This window comes from Cnephaeus nilssonii (assembly GCF_951640355.1).
Source record: "Cnephaeus nilssonii genome assembly, chromosome: 13".
In the NCBI taxonomy this organism is placed as follows: domain Eukaryota; kingdom Metazoa; phylum Chordata; class Mammalia; order Chiroptera; family Vespertilionidae; genus Cnephaeus; species Cnephaeus nilssonii.
This window is the reverse complement of record NC_137084.1, coordinates 76,686,799-76,703,032: the sequence shown is the minus strand read 5'-3', so window position 1 is coordinate 76,703,032 and position 16,234 is coordinate 76,686,799. Positions and strand designations below refer to the sequence as shown.

General features: G+C 42.4%; 1 protein-coding gene and 1 pseudogene across 8 annotated transcripts in view; both read left to right on the top strand.

Annotated features, from left to right (window-relative positions):
• BCO2 (beta-carotene oxygenase 2) overlaps positions 1 to 14,813 on the top strand; it is a 49,673-nt gene extending 34,860 nt beyond the window's left edge. For all 7 annotated transcript variants that reach the window (XM_079786972.1, XM_079786975.1, XM_079786971.1 and 4 more), the window contains 5 exons: positions 1,205 to 1,372; positions 11,054 to 11,191; positions 11,760 to 11,942; positions 12,453 to 12,563; positions 13,643 to 14,813. In XM_079786972.1, the coding sequence (XP_079643098.1) occupies positions 1,205 to 1,372; positions 11,054 to 11,191; positions 11,760 to 11,942; positions 12,453 to 12,563; positions 13,643 to 13,756 (714 nt within the window). In that variant the 3' untranslated portion in view covers positions 13,757 to 14,813. The remainder of the gene's footprint in view (positions 1 to 1,204; positions 1,373 to 11,053; positions 11,192 to 11,759; positions 11,943 to 12,452; positions 12,564 to 13,642) is intronic.
• LOC307109767 (large ribosomal subunit protein eL29-like) lies at positions 404 to 1,082 on the top strand (annotated as a pseudogene). The gene has a single exon. The product of its transcript is annotated as a large ribosomal subunit protein eL29-like (transcript).
• Positions 14,814 to 16,234: the final 1,421 nt, after the last annotated feature.

The window sequence follows — 16,234 nt, the reverse complement described above, 5'->3', positions numbered from 1 at the left end:
TTAGCAGTGTTTTTTAAAAAAAGATGTTTTTATTGATTTTTTGAGAAACATCTACGTGAGAGCAGAACATCATTTGGCTGCCTCCTGCCTGCTTCCTACCTGGGAATTGAGCCTGCAATTTAGGCATGTGTCCTGACTGCGAATCAAACTGGCAACCTTTTGGTGCACGGGGTGATGACCAGACAACTGAGCCACACTAGCCAGGGCAGCAGTGTTTTCTATTTAACCATGTAGAGTTCAGGAATTATCTATCCTTCAAAACACTGGAGTTAGTTGTAATAGTCAATTGGTCTGTATTAAACAGTCCGTTCGTTGATTAATATGAGGTGAGATGGCTTAAGCAAGCAATGGTTAAATCAAAACATATTTACTTCTACATTTATAATTTTACCTTTTGCACCTACATGCCCTGTCACATAACAGGGGGAAATCTTAATTTGAGCTCAGTGTACCTGTTCCCTAAAGAAAAAAGAAAAGAAAAGAAGGGAGCCGTGGGCTTTGGTGCAGAGATGGCCAAGTCCAAGAACCACACCACGCACCAGTCCCGAAAATGGCACAGAAACGGCATCAAGAAATGCCGGTCACTAAGATAAGAATCTCTTAAGGGGGTAGACCCCAAGTTCCTAAGGAACATGCGCTTTGCCAAGAAGCACAACAAGAAGGGCCTGAAGAAGATGCAGGCCAAGGCCATGAGCGCACGCGCTGAGGCCATCAAGGCTCTGGTCAAGCCCAAGGAGCCCAGGCCCAATATCCCAAAGGGCTGCAGCTGCAAACTCAGTCGACTTGCCTACATTGCTCACCCCAAGCTTGGGAAACGTACTCATGCCCGCATTGCCAAAGGGCTCAGGCTCTGCCGGCCAAAGGCCAAGGCCAAGGCCAAGGCGGAAACCAAGCCCCAGGCTGCGGGTGCAGCCGCAGCTCAGGCTTCTGCTCCCAAAGGGGCTCAGGCTCCCGCTCCCAAAGGTGCCCAGGCCCCCACTCCCAAAGGTGCCCAGGCCCCCACTCCCAAAGGTGCCCAGGCCCCCATGAAGGCTTCACAGTAGAGGCCTCTGTCTGCCGATGTGAGGACGGAAGGACTGGTGGGGCCCCTGGGCTGCTGTCTGCGTGGCATTCGTGCCCTCCTGTGCTGTTTGTACAAATAAACCTGCAGCAGGAAAAAAGAAAAGAAAAGAAACGTCACTTTTTCATTGTATTTTCCCTGCAGCTTCTTCCAGGGATGTACTGCAGTAAGCCGTTTGTTACTTTTCATCAAATCAATGCTTTTGAGGACCAGGGCTGTGTTGTAATTGATTTGTGCTGTCAAGATAATGGAAGAAACCTAGAAGTTTACCAACTACAGAATCTTAGGAAAGCTGGGGAAGAGCTTGATCAGGTAAACAACTTTGATTTTCAGGTGTCATCAAAATAATTTTGAACTAGCCAAGTCCTGGTTTTGGCTACGTAACCTTAGAAATAGCTGTTTCTCTTGTCTCTTTGGCAATATGGAGGGAGAATGGTTTTAAAGATACAGCTTTGTCGCTTATTCATTTAACACTTGTAAATAATTTGAAGTACTTACTTATACCTAATAGAAAGCACGTTAAAGAAAACCAAGAGATGTTTTGAGGGTGTGATTAGTTGCTTATTACACTTGACCACTGAACATATTTAAATTTACTGGAAGGGACAGCAAAATGGACCATAACTTTAATTCTCTGATAAAAGTGTACCAGTTCATCTACCCGAAGGATTTCACTTTTTTTCCTGATATTGAATTCAATGTAAGATTTTTCCTGTGGTATGTACTACAAACTATTTTTAGCTAGAGTTTTATTTGGAAATCGTTTAAAAACATTGCTTTTAAGATTTACTTATACTTACTAATCTTATTTATGTTATTATAGCTGTATGATAGGTCTTGATAGCTGTAGTACAAGCCTGCTAACTCTTTTCTTTTTAAAAGGGTGCCTAAGTTTTTCTTGGCCTTTTGCATTTCCATCAATTCAATATATCAATCTTTTACTTTGGGAATAAAACATTGTGTAACCAATTTCAGACATCCTCCTATGCTAAAGTCATAAAAATATTCTTTTATATTACTTTCCAGAAGAAGTTTTAATTCTAAAAAGTAAGTATCCATATATGTATTATTGTCCTGGACTCTATATTCAGTTCCACTGGTGTCTTGTGCCAGTACGACATTGTTCTAATTGCTATCCCTGCATTAAAAAATCTTGATGTTTAGTAGACCAAGTCCTCCTAATTTTTTTTCTGTAGGGAGTATTATGGTCATTCCTGGCCTTTTACAATTTTGTGTAAATTTTAGAGTCAACTTCACACACACACACACACACACACACACCACAAAAACAAAAAACTTGTCAGATTTTAATGTATTTGTTGGTTTTCTTTTTCTTGCCTATTTACTGGACTTCTAGTACAGTGTTGAATGTAAGTGGCATCTTTATCTACTTCCCAGTTTGACAGGAAAACATTTCAACATTTTACCATAAAGTATGCTGTTTGCTGTAGATTAAAAAACACCTTAATAGCCTGGCTGGTTTCGCTCAGTGGCTGAGCATCGACCCATGAACCAGGAGGTCACTGGTATGATTACAGGTCAGGGCACATGCCCGGGTTTTGGACTTGATTTTCAGTCAGGGCCATGCAGGAGGCTGCCAATCAATGATGTTTCTCTATCACCAATGTTTCTCTCTCTCTCTCAAGATCAATAAAAACACATTAAAAAAAACCTCGACAACTAATAGACTTTGCTTTCTAGAGAAGTTTTAGGTTTAAAGGAAAATCAAAAAGAAAGTATAGAAAGTTTTCATATAATTCCTTCCTTTTATCTCCCCAATTTCTCCTATTATTAACATCTGCCTTGGTGTGGTATGTTTGTTATAACTGATGAACTAATATTGATACTCTATTACTAAAGTCCATAGTTTACATTAGAGTCACTCTGTGTGCTGTACATTCTATAGATTTTGGCAAATGCATAATGTCATGTATCCACCTTTATAGTATAATTTCAGCACCCTTAAAAGACCGTATTCCACCTATTCTTTTTTTAAATTTTAAATTCTTTATTGTTTAAAGTATTACATATAGTATAGCATATGTCTCCTTTTCCCCCCATTGAGCTCTCCCCGGCCACCCCCACCCCTCAGCGCATGCCCTCATCCCCCTAGTGTCTGTGTCCATTGGTTATGCTTATATGCATTCATACAAGTCCTTTGGTTGATCTCTTACCCCCCCGCCCCCCAACCTACTCTGGGATTCTTCAGTATGTTCCATGCTTCTGATTCTGTTTTATTCACCAGTTTATTTTGTCATTAGATTTCTTGTTTGTTTATTCTAATTTTTAGATTCTATTGTTGATGGATATGTATTTGTTGCCATTTTATTGTTCATATTTTCCCCCTTTCCTCCTCCTCCTCCTCCTCCTCCTCCTCCTCCTCCTCCTCCTCCTCCTCCTCCTCCTCCTCCTCCTCCTCCTCCTTCAATAATATGCTTCAACATTTCATGTAATACTGGTTTGGTGGTGATGAACTCCTTTAGCCTTTTTTTTTTGTGAAGCTCTTTATCTGACCCTCAATTCTAAATGAGAGATTTGCTGGCTAGAGTAATCTTTGTTGTAGGTCCTTGCTATTCATCACTTTGAGTATTTCTTCCCACTTCCTTCTGGCCTCCAAAGTTTCTGTTGAGAAATCAGCTGACAGTCATATGGGCGTTCCCTTGTACATAACTAACTGATTTTCTCTTGCTGCTTTTAAGATTTTCTCTGTCTTTAACCTGGGAAATTTATTTATTTATCTGTTTGTTTATTTATTTATATCTTTATTGATTTCAGAAAGGAATGGAGAAGGAGAGAGAGATAGAAACATCAATGATGAGAGAGAATCATTGATCAGTTGCTTCCTGCATGCCCCCTACTGGGGATTGAGCTGCAACCTGGGCATATGCCCTTGACTAGAATCTAGCTGGGACCCTCAGTCTGCAGGCTGACACTCTATCCACTGAGCCAAACTGGCTAGGGCTAACCCTTGGCATTTTAATTATGATGCGTCTTAGTGTGGGCCTCTTTGGGACTCTCTGGGCTTCCTGGACTTGTAAGTCTATTTCTTTCACTAAGTAGGGGAAGTTTTCTGTCATTATTTCTTCAAGTATGTTTTCAATAACTTGCTCTCTCTTCCCCTTCTGGCACCCTATAATGCGAATGCTGGTATGCTTGAAGTTGTTCCAGAAGCTCCTTATGCTTTCTTCATAATTTTGGATTTTCAAAAAAATTCTTTATTGTTCAAAGTATTACATATGTCTGCTTTTTCGCCCAATGACCTCTCCCAACCTGCTCCCACCCCTCAGCACAGGCCCCCCGCCCCCACTGTCTGTATCCATTGGTTATGCTTATATGCGTGCATACAAGTCCTTTGGTTGATCTCTCACCCCCTTTGCCCTCCCCCCTCCCAATCCCCTGCTTTCCCTCTGCAGTTTGATAGTTTGTTCAATGCTTCTATGTCTCTGGATCTATTTTTGTTCATCAGTTTATGTTGTTCATTATATTCCAAAAATGAGTGAGATTATGTGATACTTACCTTTCTCCAACTGGCTTATTTCGCTGTAGCATAATGCTCTCCAGATCCATTCATGCTGTTGTAAGTGGTAAGGGTTCTTTCTTTTTTACAGCAGCATAGTCTTCCATTGTGTAGATGTACTACCATTTTTTAATCCACTCATCTGCTGATGGGCACTTAGGCTGTTTAAAATAATTAAGATTTATTGTAAATTGTGCTGCTATGAACATAGGAGCGCATATATACTTTATGATTGGTGTTTTTGATTTCTTGGGATATATTCCTAGAAGTGGGATTACTGGGTCAAATGGGAGTTCAATTTTAATTTTTTGAGGAAACCCTATACTGTTTTCCACAGTAGCTGCACCAGTCTGCATTCCCACCAGCAGTGCACGAGGGTTCCTTTTCCTCCACATCCTCGCTAGCACTTGTCATTTGTTGATTTGTGATGATAGCCATTCTGACAGGTGTGAGATGCTACCTCAATTGTTGTTTTGATTTGCATTTCTCGGATGGTGACTTTGAGAATTTTTTCATATGCCTCTTGGCCTCCTGTATGTCCACTTTTGAAAAGTGTCTATTTAGACCCTTTGTCCATTTTTAAATAGATTTTTATTGATTTCAAAGAGGAAGGGAGAGGGAGAGAGAGATAGAAACATTAATGATGAGAGAGAAGCATTGGTTGTGTGCCTCCTGCTCACTGCACATGGGGGATTGAGCCCACAACCCAGGCATGTGCCCTGACCAGGAATTTAACCTCCTGGTTCATAGGTTGATGCTCAACCACTGAGCCACGCAGGCCAGGCTCTTGTGTCCATTTTTTGATTGGATTGTTTATCTTCCTTTTGTTAAGTTGTATGAGTTCCCTATAAATTTTGGAGATTAAACACTTATTGGATGTAACATTGGCAAATATGTTCTCCCATGCACTGGACTCTCTTGTTTAGTTGATGGTTTCTTTTGCTGTGCATAAGCTTTTTATTTTGATGTAGTCCCATTTGTTTATTTTCTCCTTAGTTTCTATTGTCCTAGGAGATGTATCAATAAATTGGATTTTTTTTCTTTTTGCTCTTTTGATTGGGTGCTTTTTACTTCCTCATATTCCAAATCATTGATTTGATCCTCAGAGTTCTTTAGTCTACAGTTGAACCCCTGTAAATTGTTCTTTATTTCAATTAGTGTATGCTTAATTTCTGACTGATCCTTTTCATGTCTTTGACATTCTTACTAAGAATCTTGAAAGTCTCATCAAGATTCTTGAGTAACCTTATAACCATGGTTTTGAACTCTGTGTCCAGTAGTTTGCTTTCTTCTATTTCTTTCATTTGTGACATGTTTTTTTGTCTCCCCATTTTGGCTGCTTCCCTGTGTTTGTTTCTATATATTAGGTAGAGCTGCTATGTCTCCTGGAATTGGTAGAGTGGCCTTGTGTAGTCGGTGTCCTGTAGGGGCCAGTGGCTCAGCCTTGCCAGTCACCTGAGCTAGGAAATCTAGGTGTGCCCCTGTGTGGGCTGTGTGTACAGTCTTGTAGTTGAGTGTTGATTGCTGTTGGTGTCTCTGGGGGGAGTTGACCTCCAGGCCAATTGTGTGAGGACCAGCTGCAATTACAGTGGGAGAGATGCTATGCAGGAGGTGAGGCCTAGCTGTGAAGTAGGGCAGGCTGGTGCTAGTGAGGATCTTGGGCCTTTAATTGATAGATTTGGGGCATGCTGACACCAGCTGCAGCTTGTTTGAGAGATTTAGCAAAGTCTGAAGCCTGAGCCAGGACAGGCCATTCATATGGAAAAGCCACTGCAAACAGCTTGGGTGGGGCTGCAAATTGGATGGAACGGGGTCTCAGGGAATCCCCAGGATGGAATAAACAGTGTGGGCCAGGCTGCCCTCCCCTGCCGGCCATCTTGTGGTGGCCATCTTGTGACCACATGGGGGAAGCCATCTTGTGTGAGGGCATGTTGGTCAATTTGCATATCACCTCTTTATTATATAGGATAATATTTACTATTTTAACTATTTCATATATGGCTGCCAGTCAGCCCTGTGACAGCGGAGGTCCCAGCACAAGAACAATGACCCTTACTAGCATCCTTGTCTGGGAGAAAACTGCCACCAAGCTCCTGCCCCGATGCCAGACAGCCCATTTTCTCCCTGTATGTGTCTGGGTCCCTCAGAGTCACCTGGTGTTGGAGCTCAGAGTAAGTGAGTCTGAGTACATTCATTCATTGGCCCTTTAAAAGGAACATCTGGGTCTCCAGCAGCCTCCATGTCCCTCAGCAACATTTCCCACTGGTTTTTACAGCCTGTAGTTATGAGGACTTCTCTTCCCATTTCTGGAACCCTGGTCTGGGGGTTTGGGGTGGGGCTGGGACCTCTTGTTCCTCATGGGCAGCCTCCATAGAGACGATCTCCCTCCCAATTAAAAAATGACAGATGTGTGTGTTGAACTAACCTGTTCGTCACCTCCGCCCCTCCTACCCGTCCCAGTGTGCTTTCTTCTTTACTTCTCTAGTTGTAAGACTTCCATTCAGCCAGCTTTCATGCAGTTCTGAATGATGGTTGTTCTGTATTTTAGTTGTAATTTTGATGTGGTTGTGAGAGGTGGCAAGTACAGGCGTTTACCTATGCTGCCATCTTGGTTCTCTCTGGGCCTAGATAGTCTTAATCTTAATTTGAAGCATGATATAATCCCTGCAAGAGCCAGTACATGGTAACTGGTGAAATCTGAATAAAGTTAGTGGATTATGTCAATGTAAATTTCCCATTTGTGATATTGTACTGTAGTTATATATGACATTGTAATTGGTGAAAAGGGTTGAAGGATGCATTATTTCTTTTTTTCACATGATAAAATACACATAACACTAGAGGCCTGGTGTGTGAAATTAGTGCAATGGGGGGGGGGGCGGGTGTCCCTCAGCCCAGCCTGCACCCTCTCCAATCTGGGACCTCTTGAGGAATGCCCGACTGCCAGTTTAGGCAATCTGGGACTGCTGGCTCCCAACCACTTGCCTGCCTGCCTGATTGCCTCTAACTGCCTGCCAGCATGATCACCCCCTAACCACTCCCCTGCCAGCCTGATGGATGCCTAACTGCTCCCCTGCCAGCCCGATTGCCCCCAACTTCCCTCCCCTGCAGGCCTGGTCACTCCCAAATGCCCTCCCCTGCAGGCCTGGTCCCACCCAACTGCCCTTCCCTGCTGGCCTGGTTGCCCCCAACTACATTCCCCTGCTGGCCTGGTTGCCCCTAACTGCCCTCCCCTGCTGGCCTGATCACCCACAACTGCCCTCCCCTGCCGGCCATCTTGTGGTGGCCATCTTGTGACCACATGGGGGAGGCCATCTTGTGCAAGGGCATGACGGTCTATTCACATATTACCTCTTTATTATATAAGATAATATTTACTATTTTAACTATTTTAGGTGTACAATTCAGTGGCATTAAGTATGTTAACAATGTTGTGCAACCATCACCGCTATCCATTTCCAGAACTTTTTCATCATTGCAAACAGAAATTCTGTACCCCTTAAATAACAGCTCCCTGTTCCCCCCTCTCCCTTTCTACTTTTTGTTTTTATAAATCTGCCCATTTTATTTATCCTACCTAATAAAATAGTAATATGCAAATTGACCACACCCTCGCTATGCCCAAGCCACGCCCACCCGCCAAAGCCACGCCCACCAGCCAATCAGGGCGAGTATGCAAATTACCCAACAAAGATGGCGGTTAATTTGCATACACTGAGGGAGGGAGGAGTGAAGACTGAAGACAACTTAGAAGTAAGAGGGAGGAAAAGTGGAAAGCAAGGTGGCTGCCAGAGGGAAAGCCCCAGCGGGGCGGAGCGGGGCGGAGCAGTATGGGCAGCAGCGGCGCGCGGGTGCAGGCGCGGTGGTCGCAATGGCAGCAGCCGCTTGCAGGATTCTTCCTGCAAATGGGCTACTAGTCTCATATAAGTGTAATCATACAAGAATTGTTCTTTTGTGTCTGGCTTATTTCATTTAGCATAATCTTTTCAAGGTCATCCATGTTGTAACATGTATCAGAATCTCATTCGTTTTAAAGGTTGAATAATATATATACACATACCACGCTTTATTTATCTGTTGGTGGACATTTGAATTGTTTTTACTTCTGGCTGTTGTGAATAATACTGTTAAGAACATTGGAAAATAGTCTGGCTAGTGTGGTTCAGTGGTTGAGCATCGACCTATGAACCAGAAGGTCATGGATCGATTCCAGGTCAGGGCACATGTCTGGGTTGTGGGCTTAATCCTTAGTAGGGGCCAGGGGATCAATGATTCTCTTTCATCACTGATGTTTCTCTCTCTCCCTCTCCCTTCCTCTCTGAAATCAATAAAAAAATATTTTAAAAAAGGAACATTGGCATACAAGTATTTATTTTAGCCCCTGTTTTCAATTCCCTTTGGTATTTACCTAGAATTGCTGGGTCATATGATAATTCTATGTTTAACATTTTGAGGAACTGCCAAATGATTTTCCATAGCAGCTGCACAATTTTAAATTCCCACCAGCAATGCACAAGTGTTCCAATTTCTTCACGTTCTCACCAACACTGTTATTTATTTATTTTTTACATTTTTATAATAGCCATCCTAATGAGTATGAAGTGTTATCTCATTGTGGCTTTGATATGCATTTTCCTAATGACCAATTTTGTTGAGCATCTTTTCATGTATTTATTGTCCATTTGTTTATCTTTGGTGAAAGATATTTCTTTCAGTCCTTTGCCCATTTTAAAATCAATTGTTTTTCTGTATTCTTACAACTGCATGTGAATCTGCAATTATCTCAAAATAAAAAGTTTAATAAAGAAATTGCTTGATTTTTCTCAGCCTTTAGCTGTCTTTTCCTAAAAGCATCTTATGCCCTCAGGGGGAAAAGTACCCCCAATATCTAGTTTATCTCCTCCCAAATCTCCACCCCATTTTTCTTCACTGCCGTTTTAGCTCAACAGTGCCTTCAGGCAGCTGTTTTAAACATTTTGTCCAGCTTTTCTGTCTCTCCACATGACCTCATCTACCATTATTGGGAGTCTCTTTTTGTTCAGCTATGGTTTTGCAAAAGAAAAAAATATTTAAATAAATTTAAAAGTAATTTTAAAAAAGCAAACTCTTTATGTAGTTTAAACATAACACTAATTCTTTACCCAGTAAAAACATTTCTGCATGAGAGAGATAATATGGACTAGGTATATGGGAGAAATGGTAGTTCCTTCTCCATCTTACAATATTTTATGGGAGAAAAATGTACTTAAAGCATTCTATTGTCAGAAAAAAATACACTTATTTTATTAAGGTCTCTTACTTAAAAATCACCTCTGCAGAGAGGCTATGTTGGGGGTCCCCCTTGACAATTCACTAGGAGGATTCACAGGTCCCAGAAAAATCAGCAAAAGAAAGAGGTGCAGGGGTGAAGTCTGGAAGAAACCAAATCCTTGGAGGCATGCATTTGGTTGTCCAGGATTTTTTATGGGGGATCTTCACATAGACATATAGCCCCTCCATGGGTAATCTCAGTTACTGAAGCTCCAGACCCCCACAGAGAAAGCAGGTGCTCGTTATAAATCACATCTACACTAATAAAAGAGAAAGATGCAAATTGACCATACCTTTGCGACACCACCAGCCAATCAGGAGTGAGCATGCAAATTAACCCAACAAAGATGGCAGGTTAATTTGCATACACAGGCACCGAACAGCTGGGGGCAGGACGCAGGCATTCCGCACCACCCCAGCCGCTCCGGGCCTCTGGGCATTGTGGGAAGGTGGAAAGGTGGCTCCGGGCCAGAGCAAAGGTGGTGCCAGCAGTCAGGGGAAGGAAGGCCCATTCTTACACAAATCTTCGTCCATCAGGCCTCTAGTTTCAGCATAAACTATCTGGATAAATGAGTACAGTGTGACCCAAGGCCTCAGGTACGCAGAATACTTTTATCAGACAGATCAGTCCAAGGAAGAGCTTGCCTCCCAGGTGCCAGACAAGGGCCAGGCATGAAAACAGGCCTTTCTTGAGAGTGTGCAGGGTTTGAGCAACCTAGGCCTACTAAATTAACCCTTTTCCACCCAGAGGTCTATCCTGACCAAACCTGAAGAAGGAAGCAGCCCTTGTTACTCGCTAGTTCCCCACCCTGCAGTATGTTTTTTTAATGACATTTATCACTGTCAGAACCTGGGCTGTATAATCATTTGTTTATTTGACACTAATGAAACAACATATATTATTTACTATCACTCTTTCTCCACTAGACTATAAGTTCCACGAGGCCAGAGGCTTTGTTTTGTTCACTGCTGTATTCCCAGTGTCTACAACGGTACCTGTAGTAGGTACTCAACAGGTATTAGTTGTATAAAGAAATGAATAAAAATGATCATGTATGCAATTACTTAGGAATGCCAATAATGTTGCCTGGATGTAAATTTTTGGGACATGCTGTTGTTGTATGAATGACAATTTCCTCATCTATTTATTTCTCTCTCCTGAACAGGTTTATAATTCATTAGCCACATCTTTCCCTCGAAGGTTTGTTTTGCCCTTACATGTCAGTTTGAACGCCCCTGAGGGAGAGAACCTCAGCCCGCTGTCCTACTCCTCGGCCAGTGCTGTGAAACAGGCTGATGGCAAGGTAGGCTCTGAGCAGATATTAGACGAAGACACTGAATGTTAGTGTTGTTTTTACTCACTGGCTGTTTCCCACAGTGTTTGATGAACAGTAAGTTTCACAACATTCAGCTGAGCAGGGTCAGGTCCAGGTACATCGCTTGCACAAGAACTGCAGAATTCAGTTTGGGAGTGAGCACTGTGTTTACCGATTTCTTTTGTGTTTTGAAACAGATATACGCAACTTTCTAACGGTTGTAAAATGTTTAAATATTTGAGATTGGTACTGGCCATCCCTGCCTTTTAGATAATTTGTGCTTATCACAGGCATATTATTGGTTAGCTATCAATGTCTTAGCTTTAGTAGAATAAAAAGTCCACTTGTACCTCCTATCAGTTTAGTCACAAAACCAGATAATCTTTTATGCATTTTTACCCATGATGGAAGGAAGAACAATATAAAAAATTACATAGAACCTTCATTTCCAAGTCCTGTCAGAAACTCTTACAGAGTATTACCCACTCACAGATCTACGCTGACGAAAATAAGTGAGGATTAAGCAATCACTACAAATCTTTTGGAACCTTTTCAGATTTGGTGCTCTTATGAAAATCTATACCCTGAGAACTTAGAACAAGAAGGAGGTGTTGAATTTCCCCAGATCAACTATGGCCAATTCTGTGGCAAAAAGTATCGTTTCTTCTATGGCTGTGGCTTTCGGCATTTGGTGGGGGATTCTCTGATGAAGGTTGATGTGGTGAACAAGACACTAAAGGTAATGGAAATCTCTTTTGTTTTCTAAACCCTGAAAGGACCTGCTCTGCCCTTGGAATGAGTTTCTGTTTTGATTAAGTCAGTTTTTGAGATTCTCTAATGTTTAAGCAGCTCAGCTATTTACTTGTATTAAGTTTGAGAACCATGGAATCACCTAAGTAGAGGTATGTTCCCTCTAGGGAACCTAAATGAACCACAAGCCCAGAAATAGAATTCTGAGCTTGATGTTATTTTGAGAGAAATCATGGGGCTAAGGTTGTTGGCATAACTATATTTCAGGTTGATGGGAAATTATAATTTCACAAATTGTGTTTGATGATGATAGAATGTGCAGCTGCAAAAGCTCCCTCTCTCTCTCCTATATTCAACTCACTAAGTCTTTTTTATTTTTGTTTTTTATTGTTGGAATATTATATTGACAGCCAAGTTCATGCTGGGAGGGGAAAAAGCTATTGAAAGCTTCCAGCTCATAACTAACCTTCCATCAAATACTTTTTTTGGGGAGTTACAGGTTTGGAGAGAAGATGACTTTTATCCTTCAGAACCTGTTTTTGTTCCAGTACCAGGGACCAGTGAAGAAGATGGTGGGGTTATTCTTTCTGTGGTGATCACCCCCAACCAGGTAAATGTATGTCCCTGTCACCAATCAGAAAGAAAAGTGGTTCTGAGCCTTTTGAGGTCTATATGAGGGATATATTCAGTGAAGCTGTTGATCGTTTATTTTTATTCCAGTGTGGCACCTTCTCTTTTCTTCCCCTCCTTATCATTTATGTACCCTTTTGTGATAATCCATACTTTTTATTGGTTTAGGTTTCTATTTGTAGAACTGTAGTAATTTATATTTGCATAGGAATGCAGTTACAAACTACTTTCATACATATTATTTTATTTACACATCAAAACAATTTTGTGGGATACCATTTACACATGCGGAATTTGTAACATAAGGAAGCTGAAAGAGACTTGTATCAGATCTCATAGTAGTAAAGCCAGTATTTAACCCCAGTCTTCTGACTTCTGGTCTAATATTCATACCATCTGTGCTGCCAAATTTAATGGAGTGACCCGAAAGTCTAATGTGGTGAAGCCGGGACCTGGTGTCTCCATAATATCTAACATCTCCTCTGGGCAATCTTGTGGCAACTAGGTTCCCCTTGGATACCAGCTCTGACGAACTCATAGAGGCTGCCTGGGAGGTAGAACTCTAACCCTTCCAAAGGGTTTGGTGAGGAATGTGCTCTGATCAGTTAGTCAGGCCTGCCGTGGGTTTAGGAGGGTTAGTCCTAATACCATGTACTTGCCACTCCCGTATTCATACCAGGCAAGTCTTGGTCTGCCTTGCAGTGATACGTTTGATCAGCTCTCAAGTAACACAAAATGGAGGGAGGCATTTCTAATTCGGAAGAAAGAATTTCTGTGAAACAGGTAAAAAGATCCCTAACTGCAAAGAGATCCTATGAAGGTGATTGATATAAACAGTGTAACTTTTCCACTCTAGGTATGAGCTTCCTTTTCAGTCCAGTTCAGCAACTCAGCAAACATTTAGTGACTGGGCAGGCAAGGCGCTCGGCTAGGTACTGAGGATAGCTATGAAGATGAATAACACATGATCTCCCTCTCAGGAATTTTATAGCCTAGTGGAGGAGAGAGATATATTTTTAATAGAAAAAAAAAGAATTTTCAATATTGTTTCTTTTCTAGAATAAAAGCAACTTTCTCCTAGTCTTGGATGCCAAGAACTTTGAAGAACTGGGCCGAGCAGAGGTGCCTGTGCAAATGCCTTATGGGTTCCATGGCACCTTCATAGCCACCTGATGGAAGAACCACGAGGTCTGGGGCCCAGGTTTAAAATGAATGTGCTCTGTACAAAAAGAGAGACCGAAAAGGGCACCTTACTTTCCAAACCATAGACATCTGGTTTCTAAATTTCTATTAAAAAAAAGAATTCAAGAAATAATTATGTTTTATAGTTTCTTAGGGCTCTTCCTTGAAAACACTGAGCAAGTGTTGATACCACTTTTTGAAGAGAGTTTTACATTTGTATTTACTTGATATATCTTCCTCTCAGTAACAAGAATGCATGAAAGAAAAACTAGAAGTGGGTCATTACCACCACCAAATAGGTAGGTGACAGAGACCCTCACACTTGGGAAAGAAATCTGAATAATCGTAGGTAGTAGAATATGAATATAGATCTGAAAAGCACTGGGTTTTCCCATCACGGCCTGCCTGATACCACTGGCCCCCAGGTGCTCAAGAGGACGGGAAGCCAGCTGTCACCCTGATGGCTTCTTTTAGACTGGCTGTTTCTCTGCAGTCCACAGCAGATGCCACTGCAATTGGGCCACCCATGACCACCTCCCACCCTGCTCCTAGTTTGGCCTTGGTATTGTTTTGAAGTGTTACAGGATTCCAGGACAGGAGAAATAGGGGAAACTGAGACAGGAAAATTAGGACAAGGCCAAACATTGTGAATAATTTGCAACTGGCCTGCAAATAACAAACCAGTATCTTCCCCAGGACACTCTGAGAGCGAATAGTTAAAACCTCCCTGCTGAGAGAATGCAGAAAGGGAGGGGAAAAGGGAAAGGAAAAAAGGGCACTTTTATTCCCTAAGCAAAGCCAGCAGTCTCGGGCCTCAGCAAGATAAAGTTGCCAGGATCCTGGGAAGACCACAACAAGAAAACCTTGAGACTTAACCTATACCAAGATACTCAGCAAAAGAATCTTCTGAAACCTACAGACAGGAGGAGGGTCTATTACTCCTCGAACTTGCTCCAGACACTCACGTTTCTGAATTAGCCGGGAAAGCCCATCTGTGCTCCAAGCCGGATAAGATAGATTTGCTTGCTTTGCTTTGCTTTTTCAATAAAGGTGCATGCTTTCATCGCTTTAATAAATTGGCTTTTCACAATGCAGTCAAAGTCTCTTGTATAAATTCATTTATATGAGAAGACAAGGATCAAGGTTGGGGACAGCCCTCTCCCACTAGCTCAGGGGCCTGTCCTGTCTGATAACACCTTTCTGGTGTCAGTGTGAGGTGCCTATAACAGAGGAACATTGCTAAAATCAGGCATTTCTTCTAATCTCCAGGTGTCTTGTTCTTCAGAGATTAACGAAAAATCATTAGTTCTTCATTTATTTGGGCAACAGGTGGTACTAGAGACCATTTAATCTCCACATTTCTAAACCCCACCAGTTTTTACTAATAGCCCAAATCAGCCTAGGTTTGTCACTTAAGCCACACTCTTGCCCACACCCTCAAAATCCCTTTCCCTTCAGTTTCACTCCTTCCCTCTGCTGAATTCCAGTCCTGGGCCAGCTAAACCTTCCATGCTCCCTCTGCCTGTTGAACATCCCTGGAAAAGACCCCCAAACGTGTCTTTCGGGAGCAATTGTGAATTCATGATTAGGCTCGCTGCACAGTCCTGGACCAACATAGTCAGTTTCTTCTTAATTTTCTTTCTTTTTAAAAAATCATCATCCAAGGATATTCTTATTGATTTTAGAGGGTGTGTGTGTGTGTGTGAAAGGGAGGGAGTAGACAGAGAGAGAGAGAGAGAGAGAGAGAGAGAGAGAGAGAGAGAGAGAGAGAGAGAGAGAGAGAGAGAGAGAGAGAGGAGAGAGAGAGAGAGAGAGAGAGAGAGAGGACAATCAATGTGTGAGAGAACATTGATTGGTTGCCTTCCGAATGTGCCCCAACCAGGGATCGAACCCATAACCTAGGTATGTGCCCTGACCAGGAATCGAACCCACAACCTTTCACTATACGGATAATGCTCCAACCAACTGAGCCACATGGCAGGGCTCATTTTTCTTTAAGAGTTATTGTAAACACCACAAACCCTACCTCTTTAGTTCCATACATACCGATGCCACATGTGAGAGCTTACATTGTGATAATAAAGTAAAAGTTCTGAGTTTTGTGTTTGTGTTAGTAAGATACAGAACAATAGTAGCAGGCACACAATGGCAAGAAGATACCTAAGCAGAACAGATATGTCAGATGTAGGAGCTTAGAGGCAGAGGTAACCATCCTATATAATAAAAGAGTAATATGCAAATTGACCATCACTCCAACACCCAAGATGGCCACCCCCATGTGGACACAAGATGGCTGGCAGGAGAGGGCAATTGGGAGGGTCCAGGCCTGAAGGGGAGGGCAGTTGGGGGGACCCAGGCCTGCAGAGGAGGACAGTTGGGGGGGACCAGGCCTGCAGGGGAGGACAGTTGGGGGGGACCAGGCCAGCAGGGGAGGGCAGTTGGGGGGGGGACCAGGCCTGCAGGGGAGGG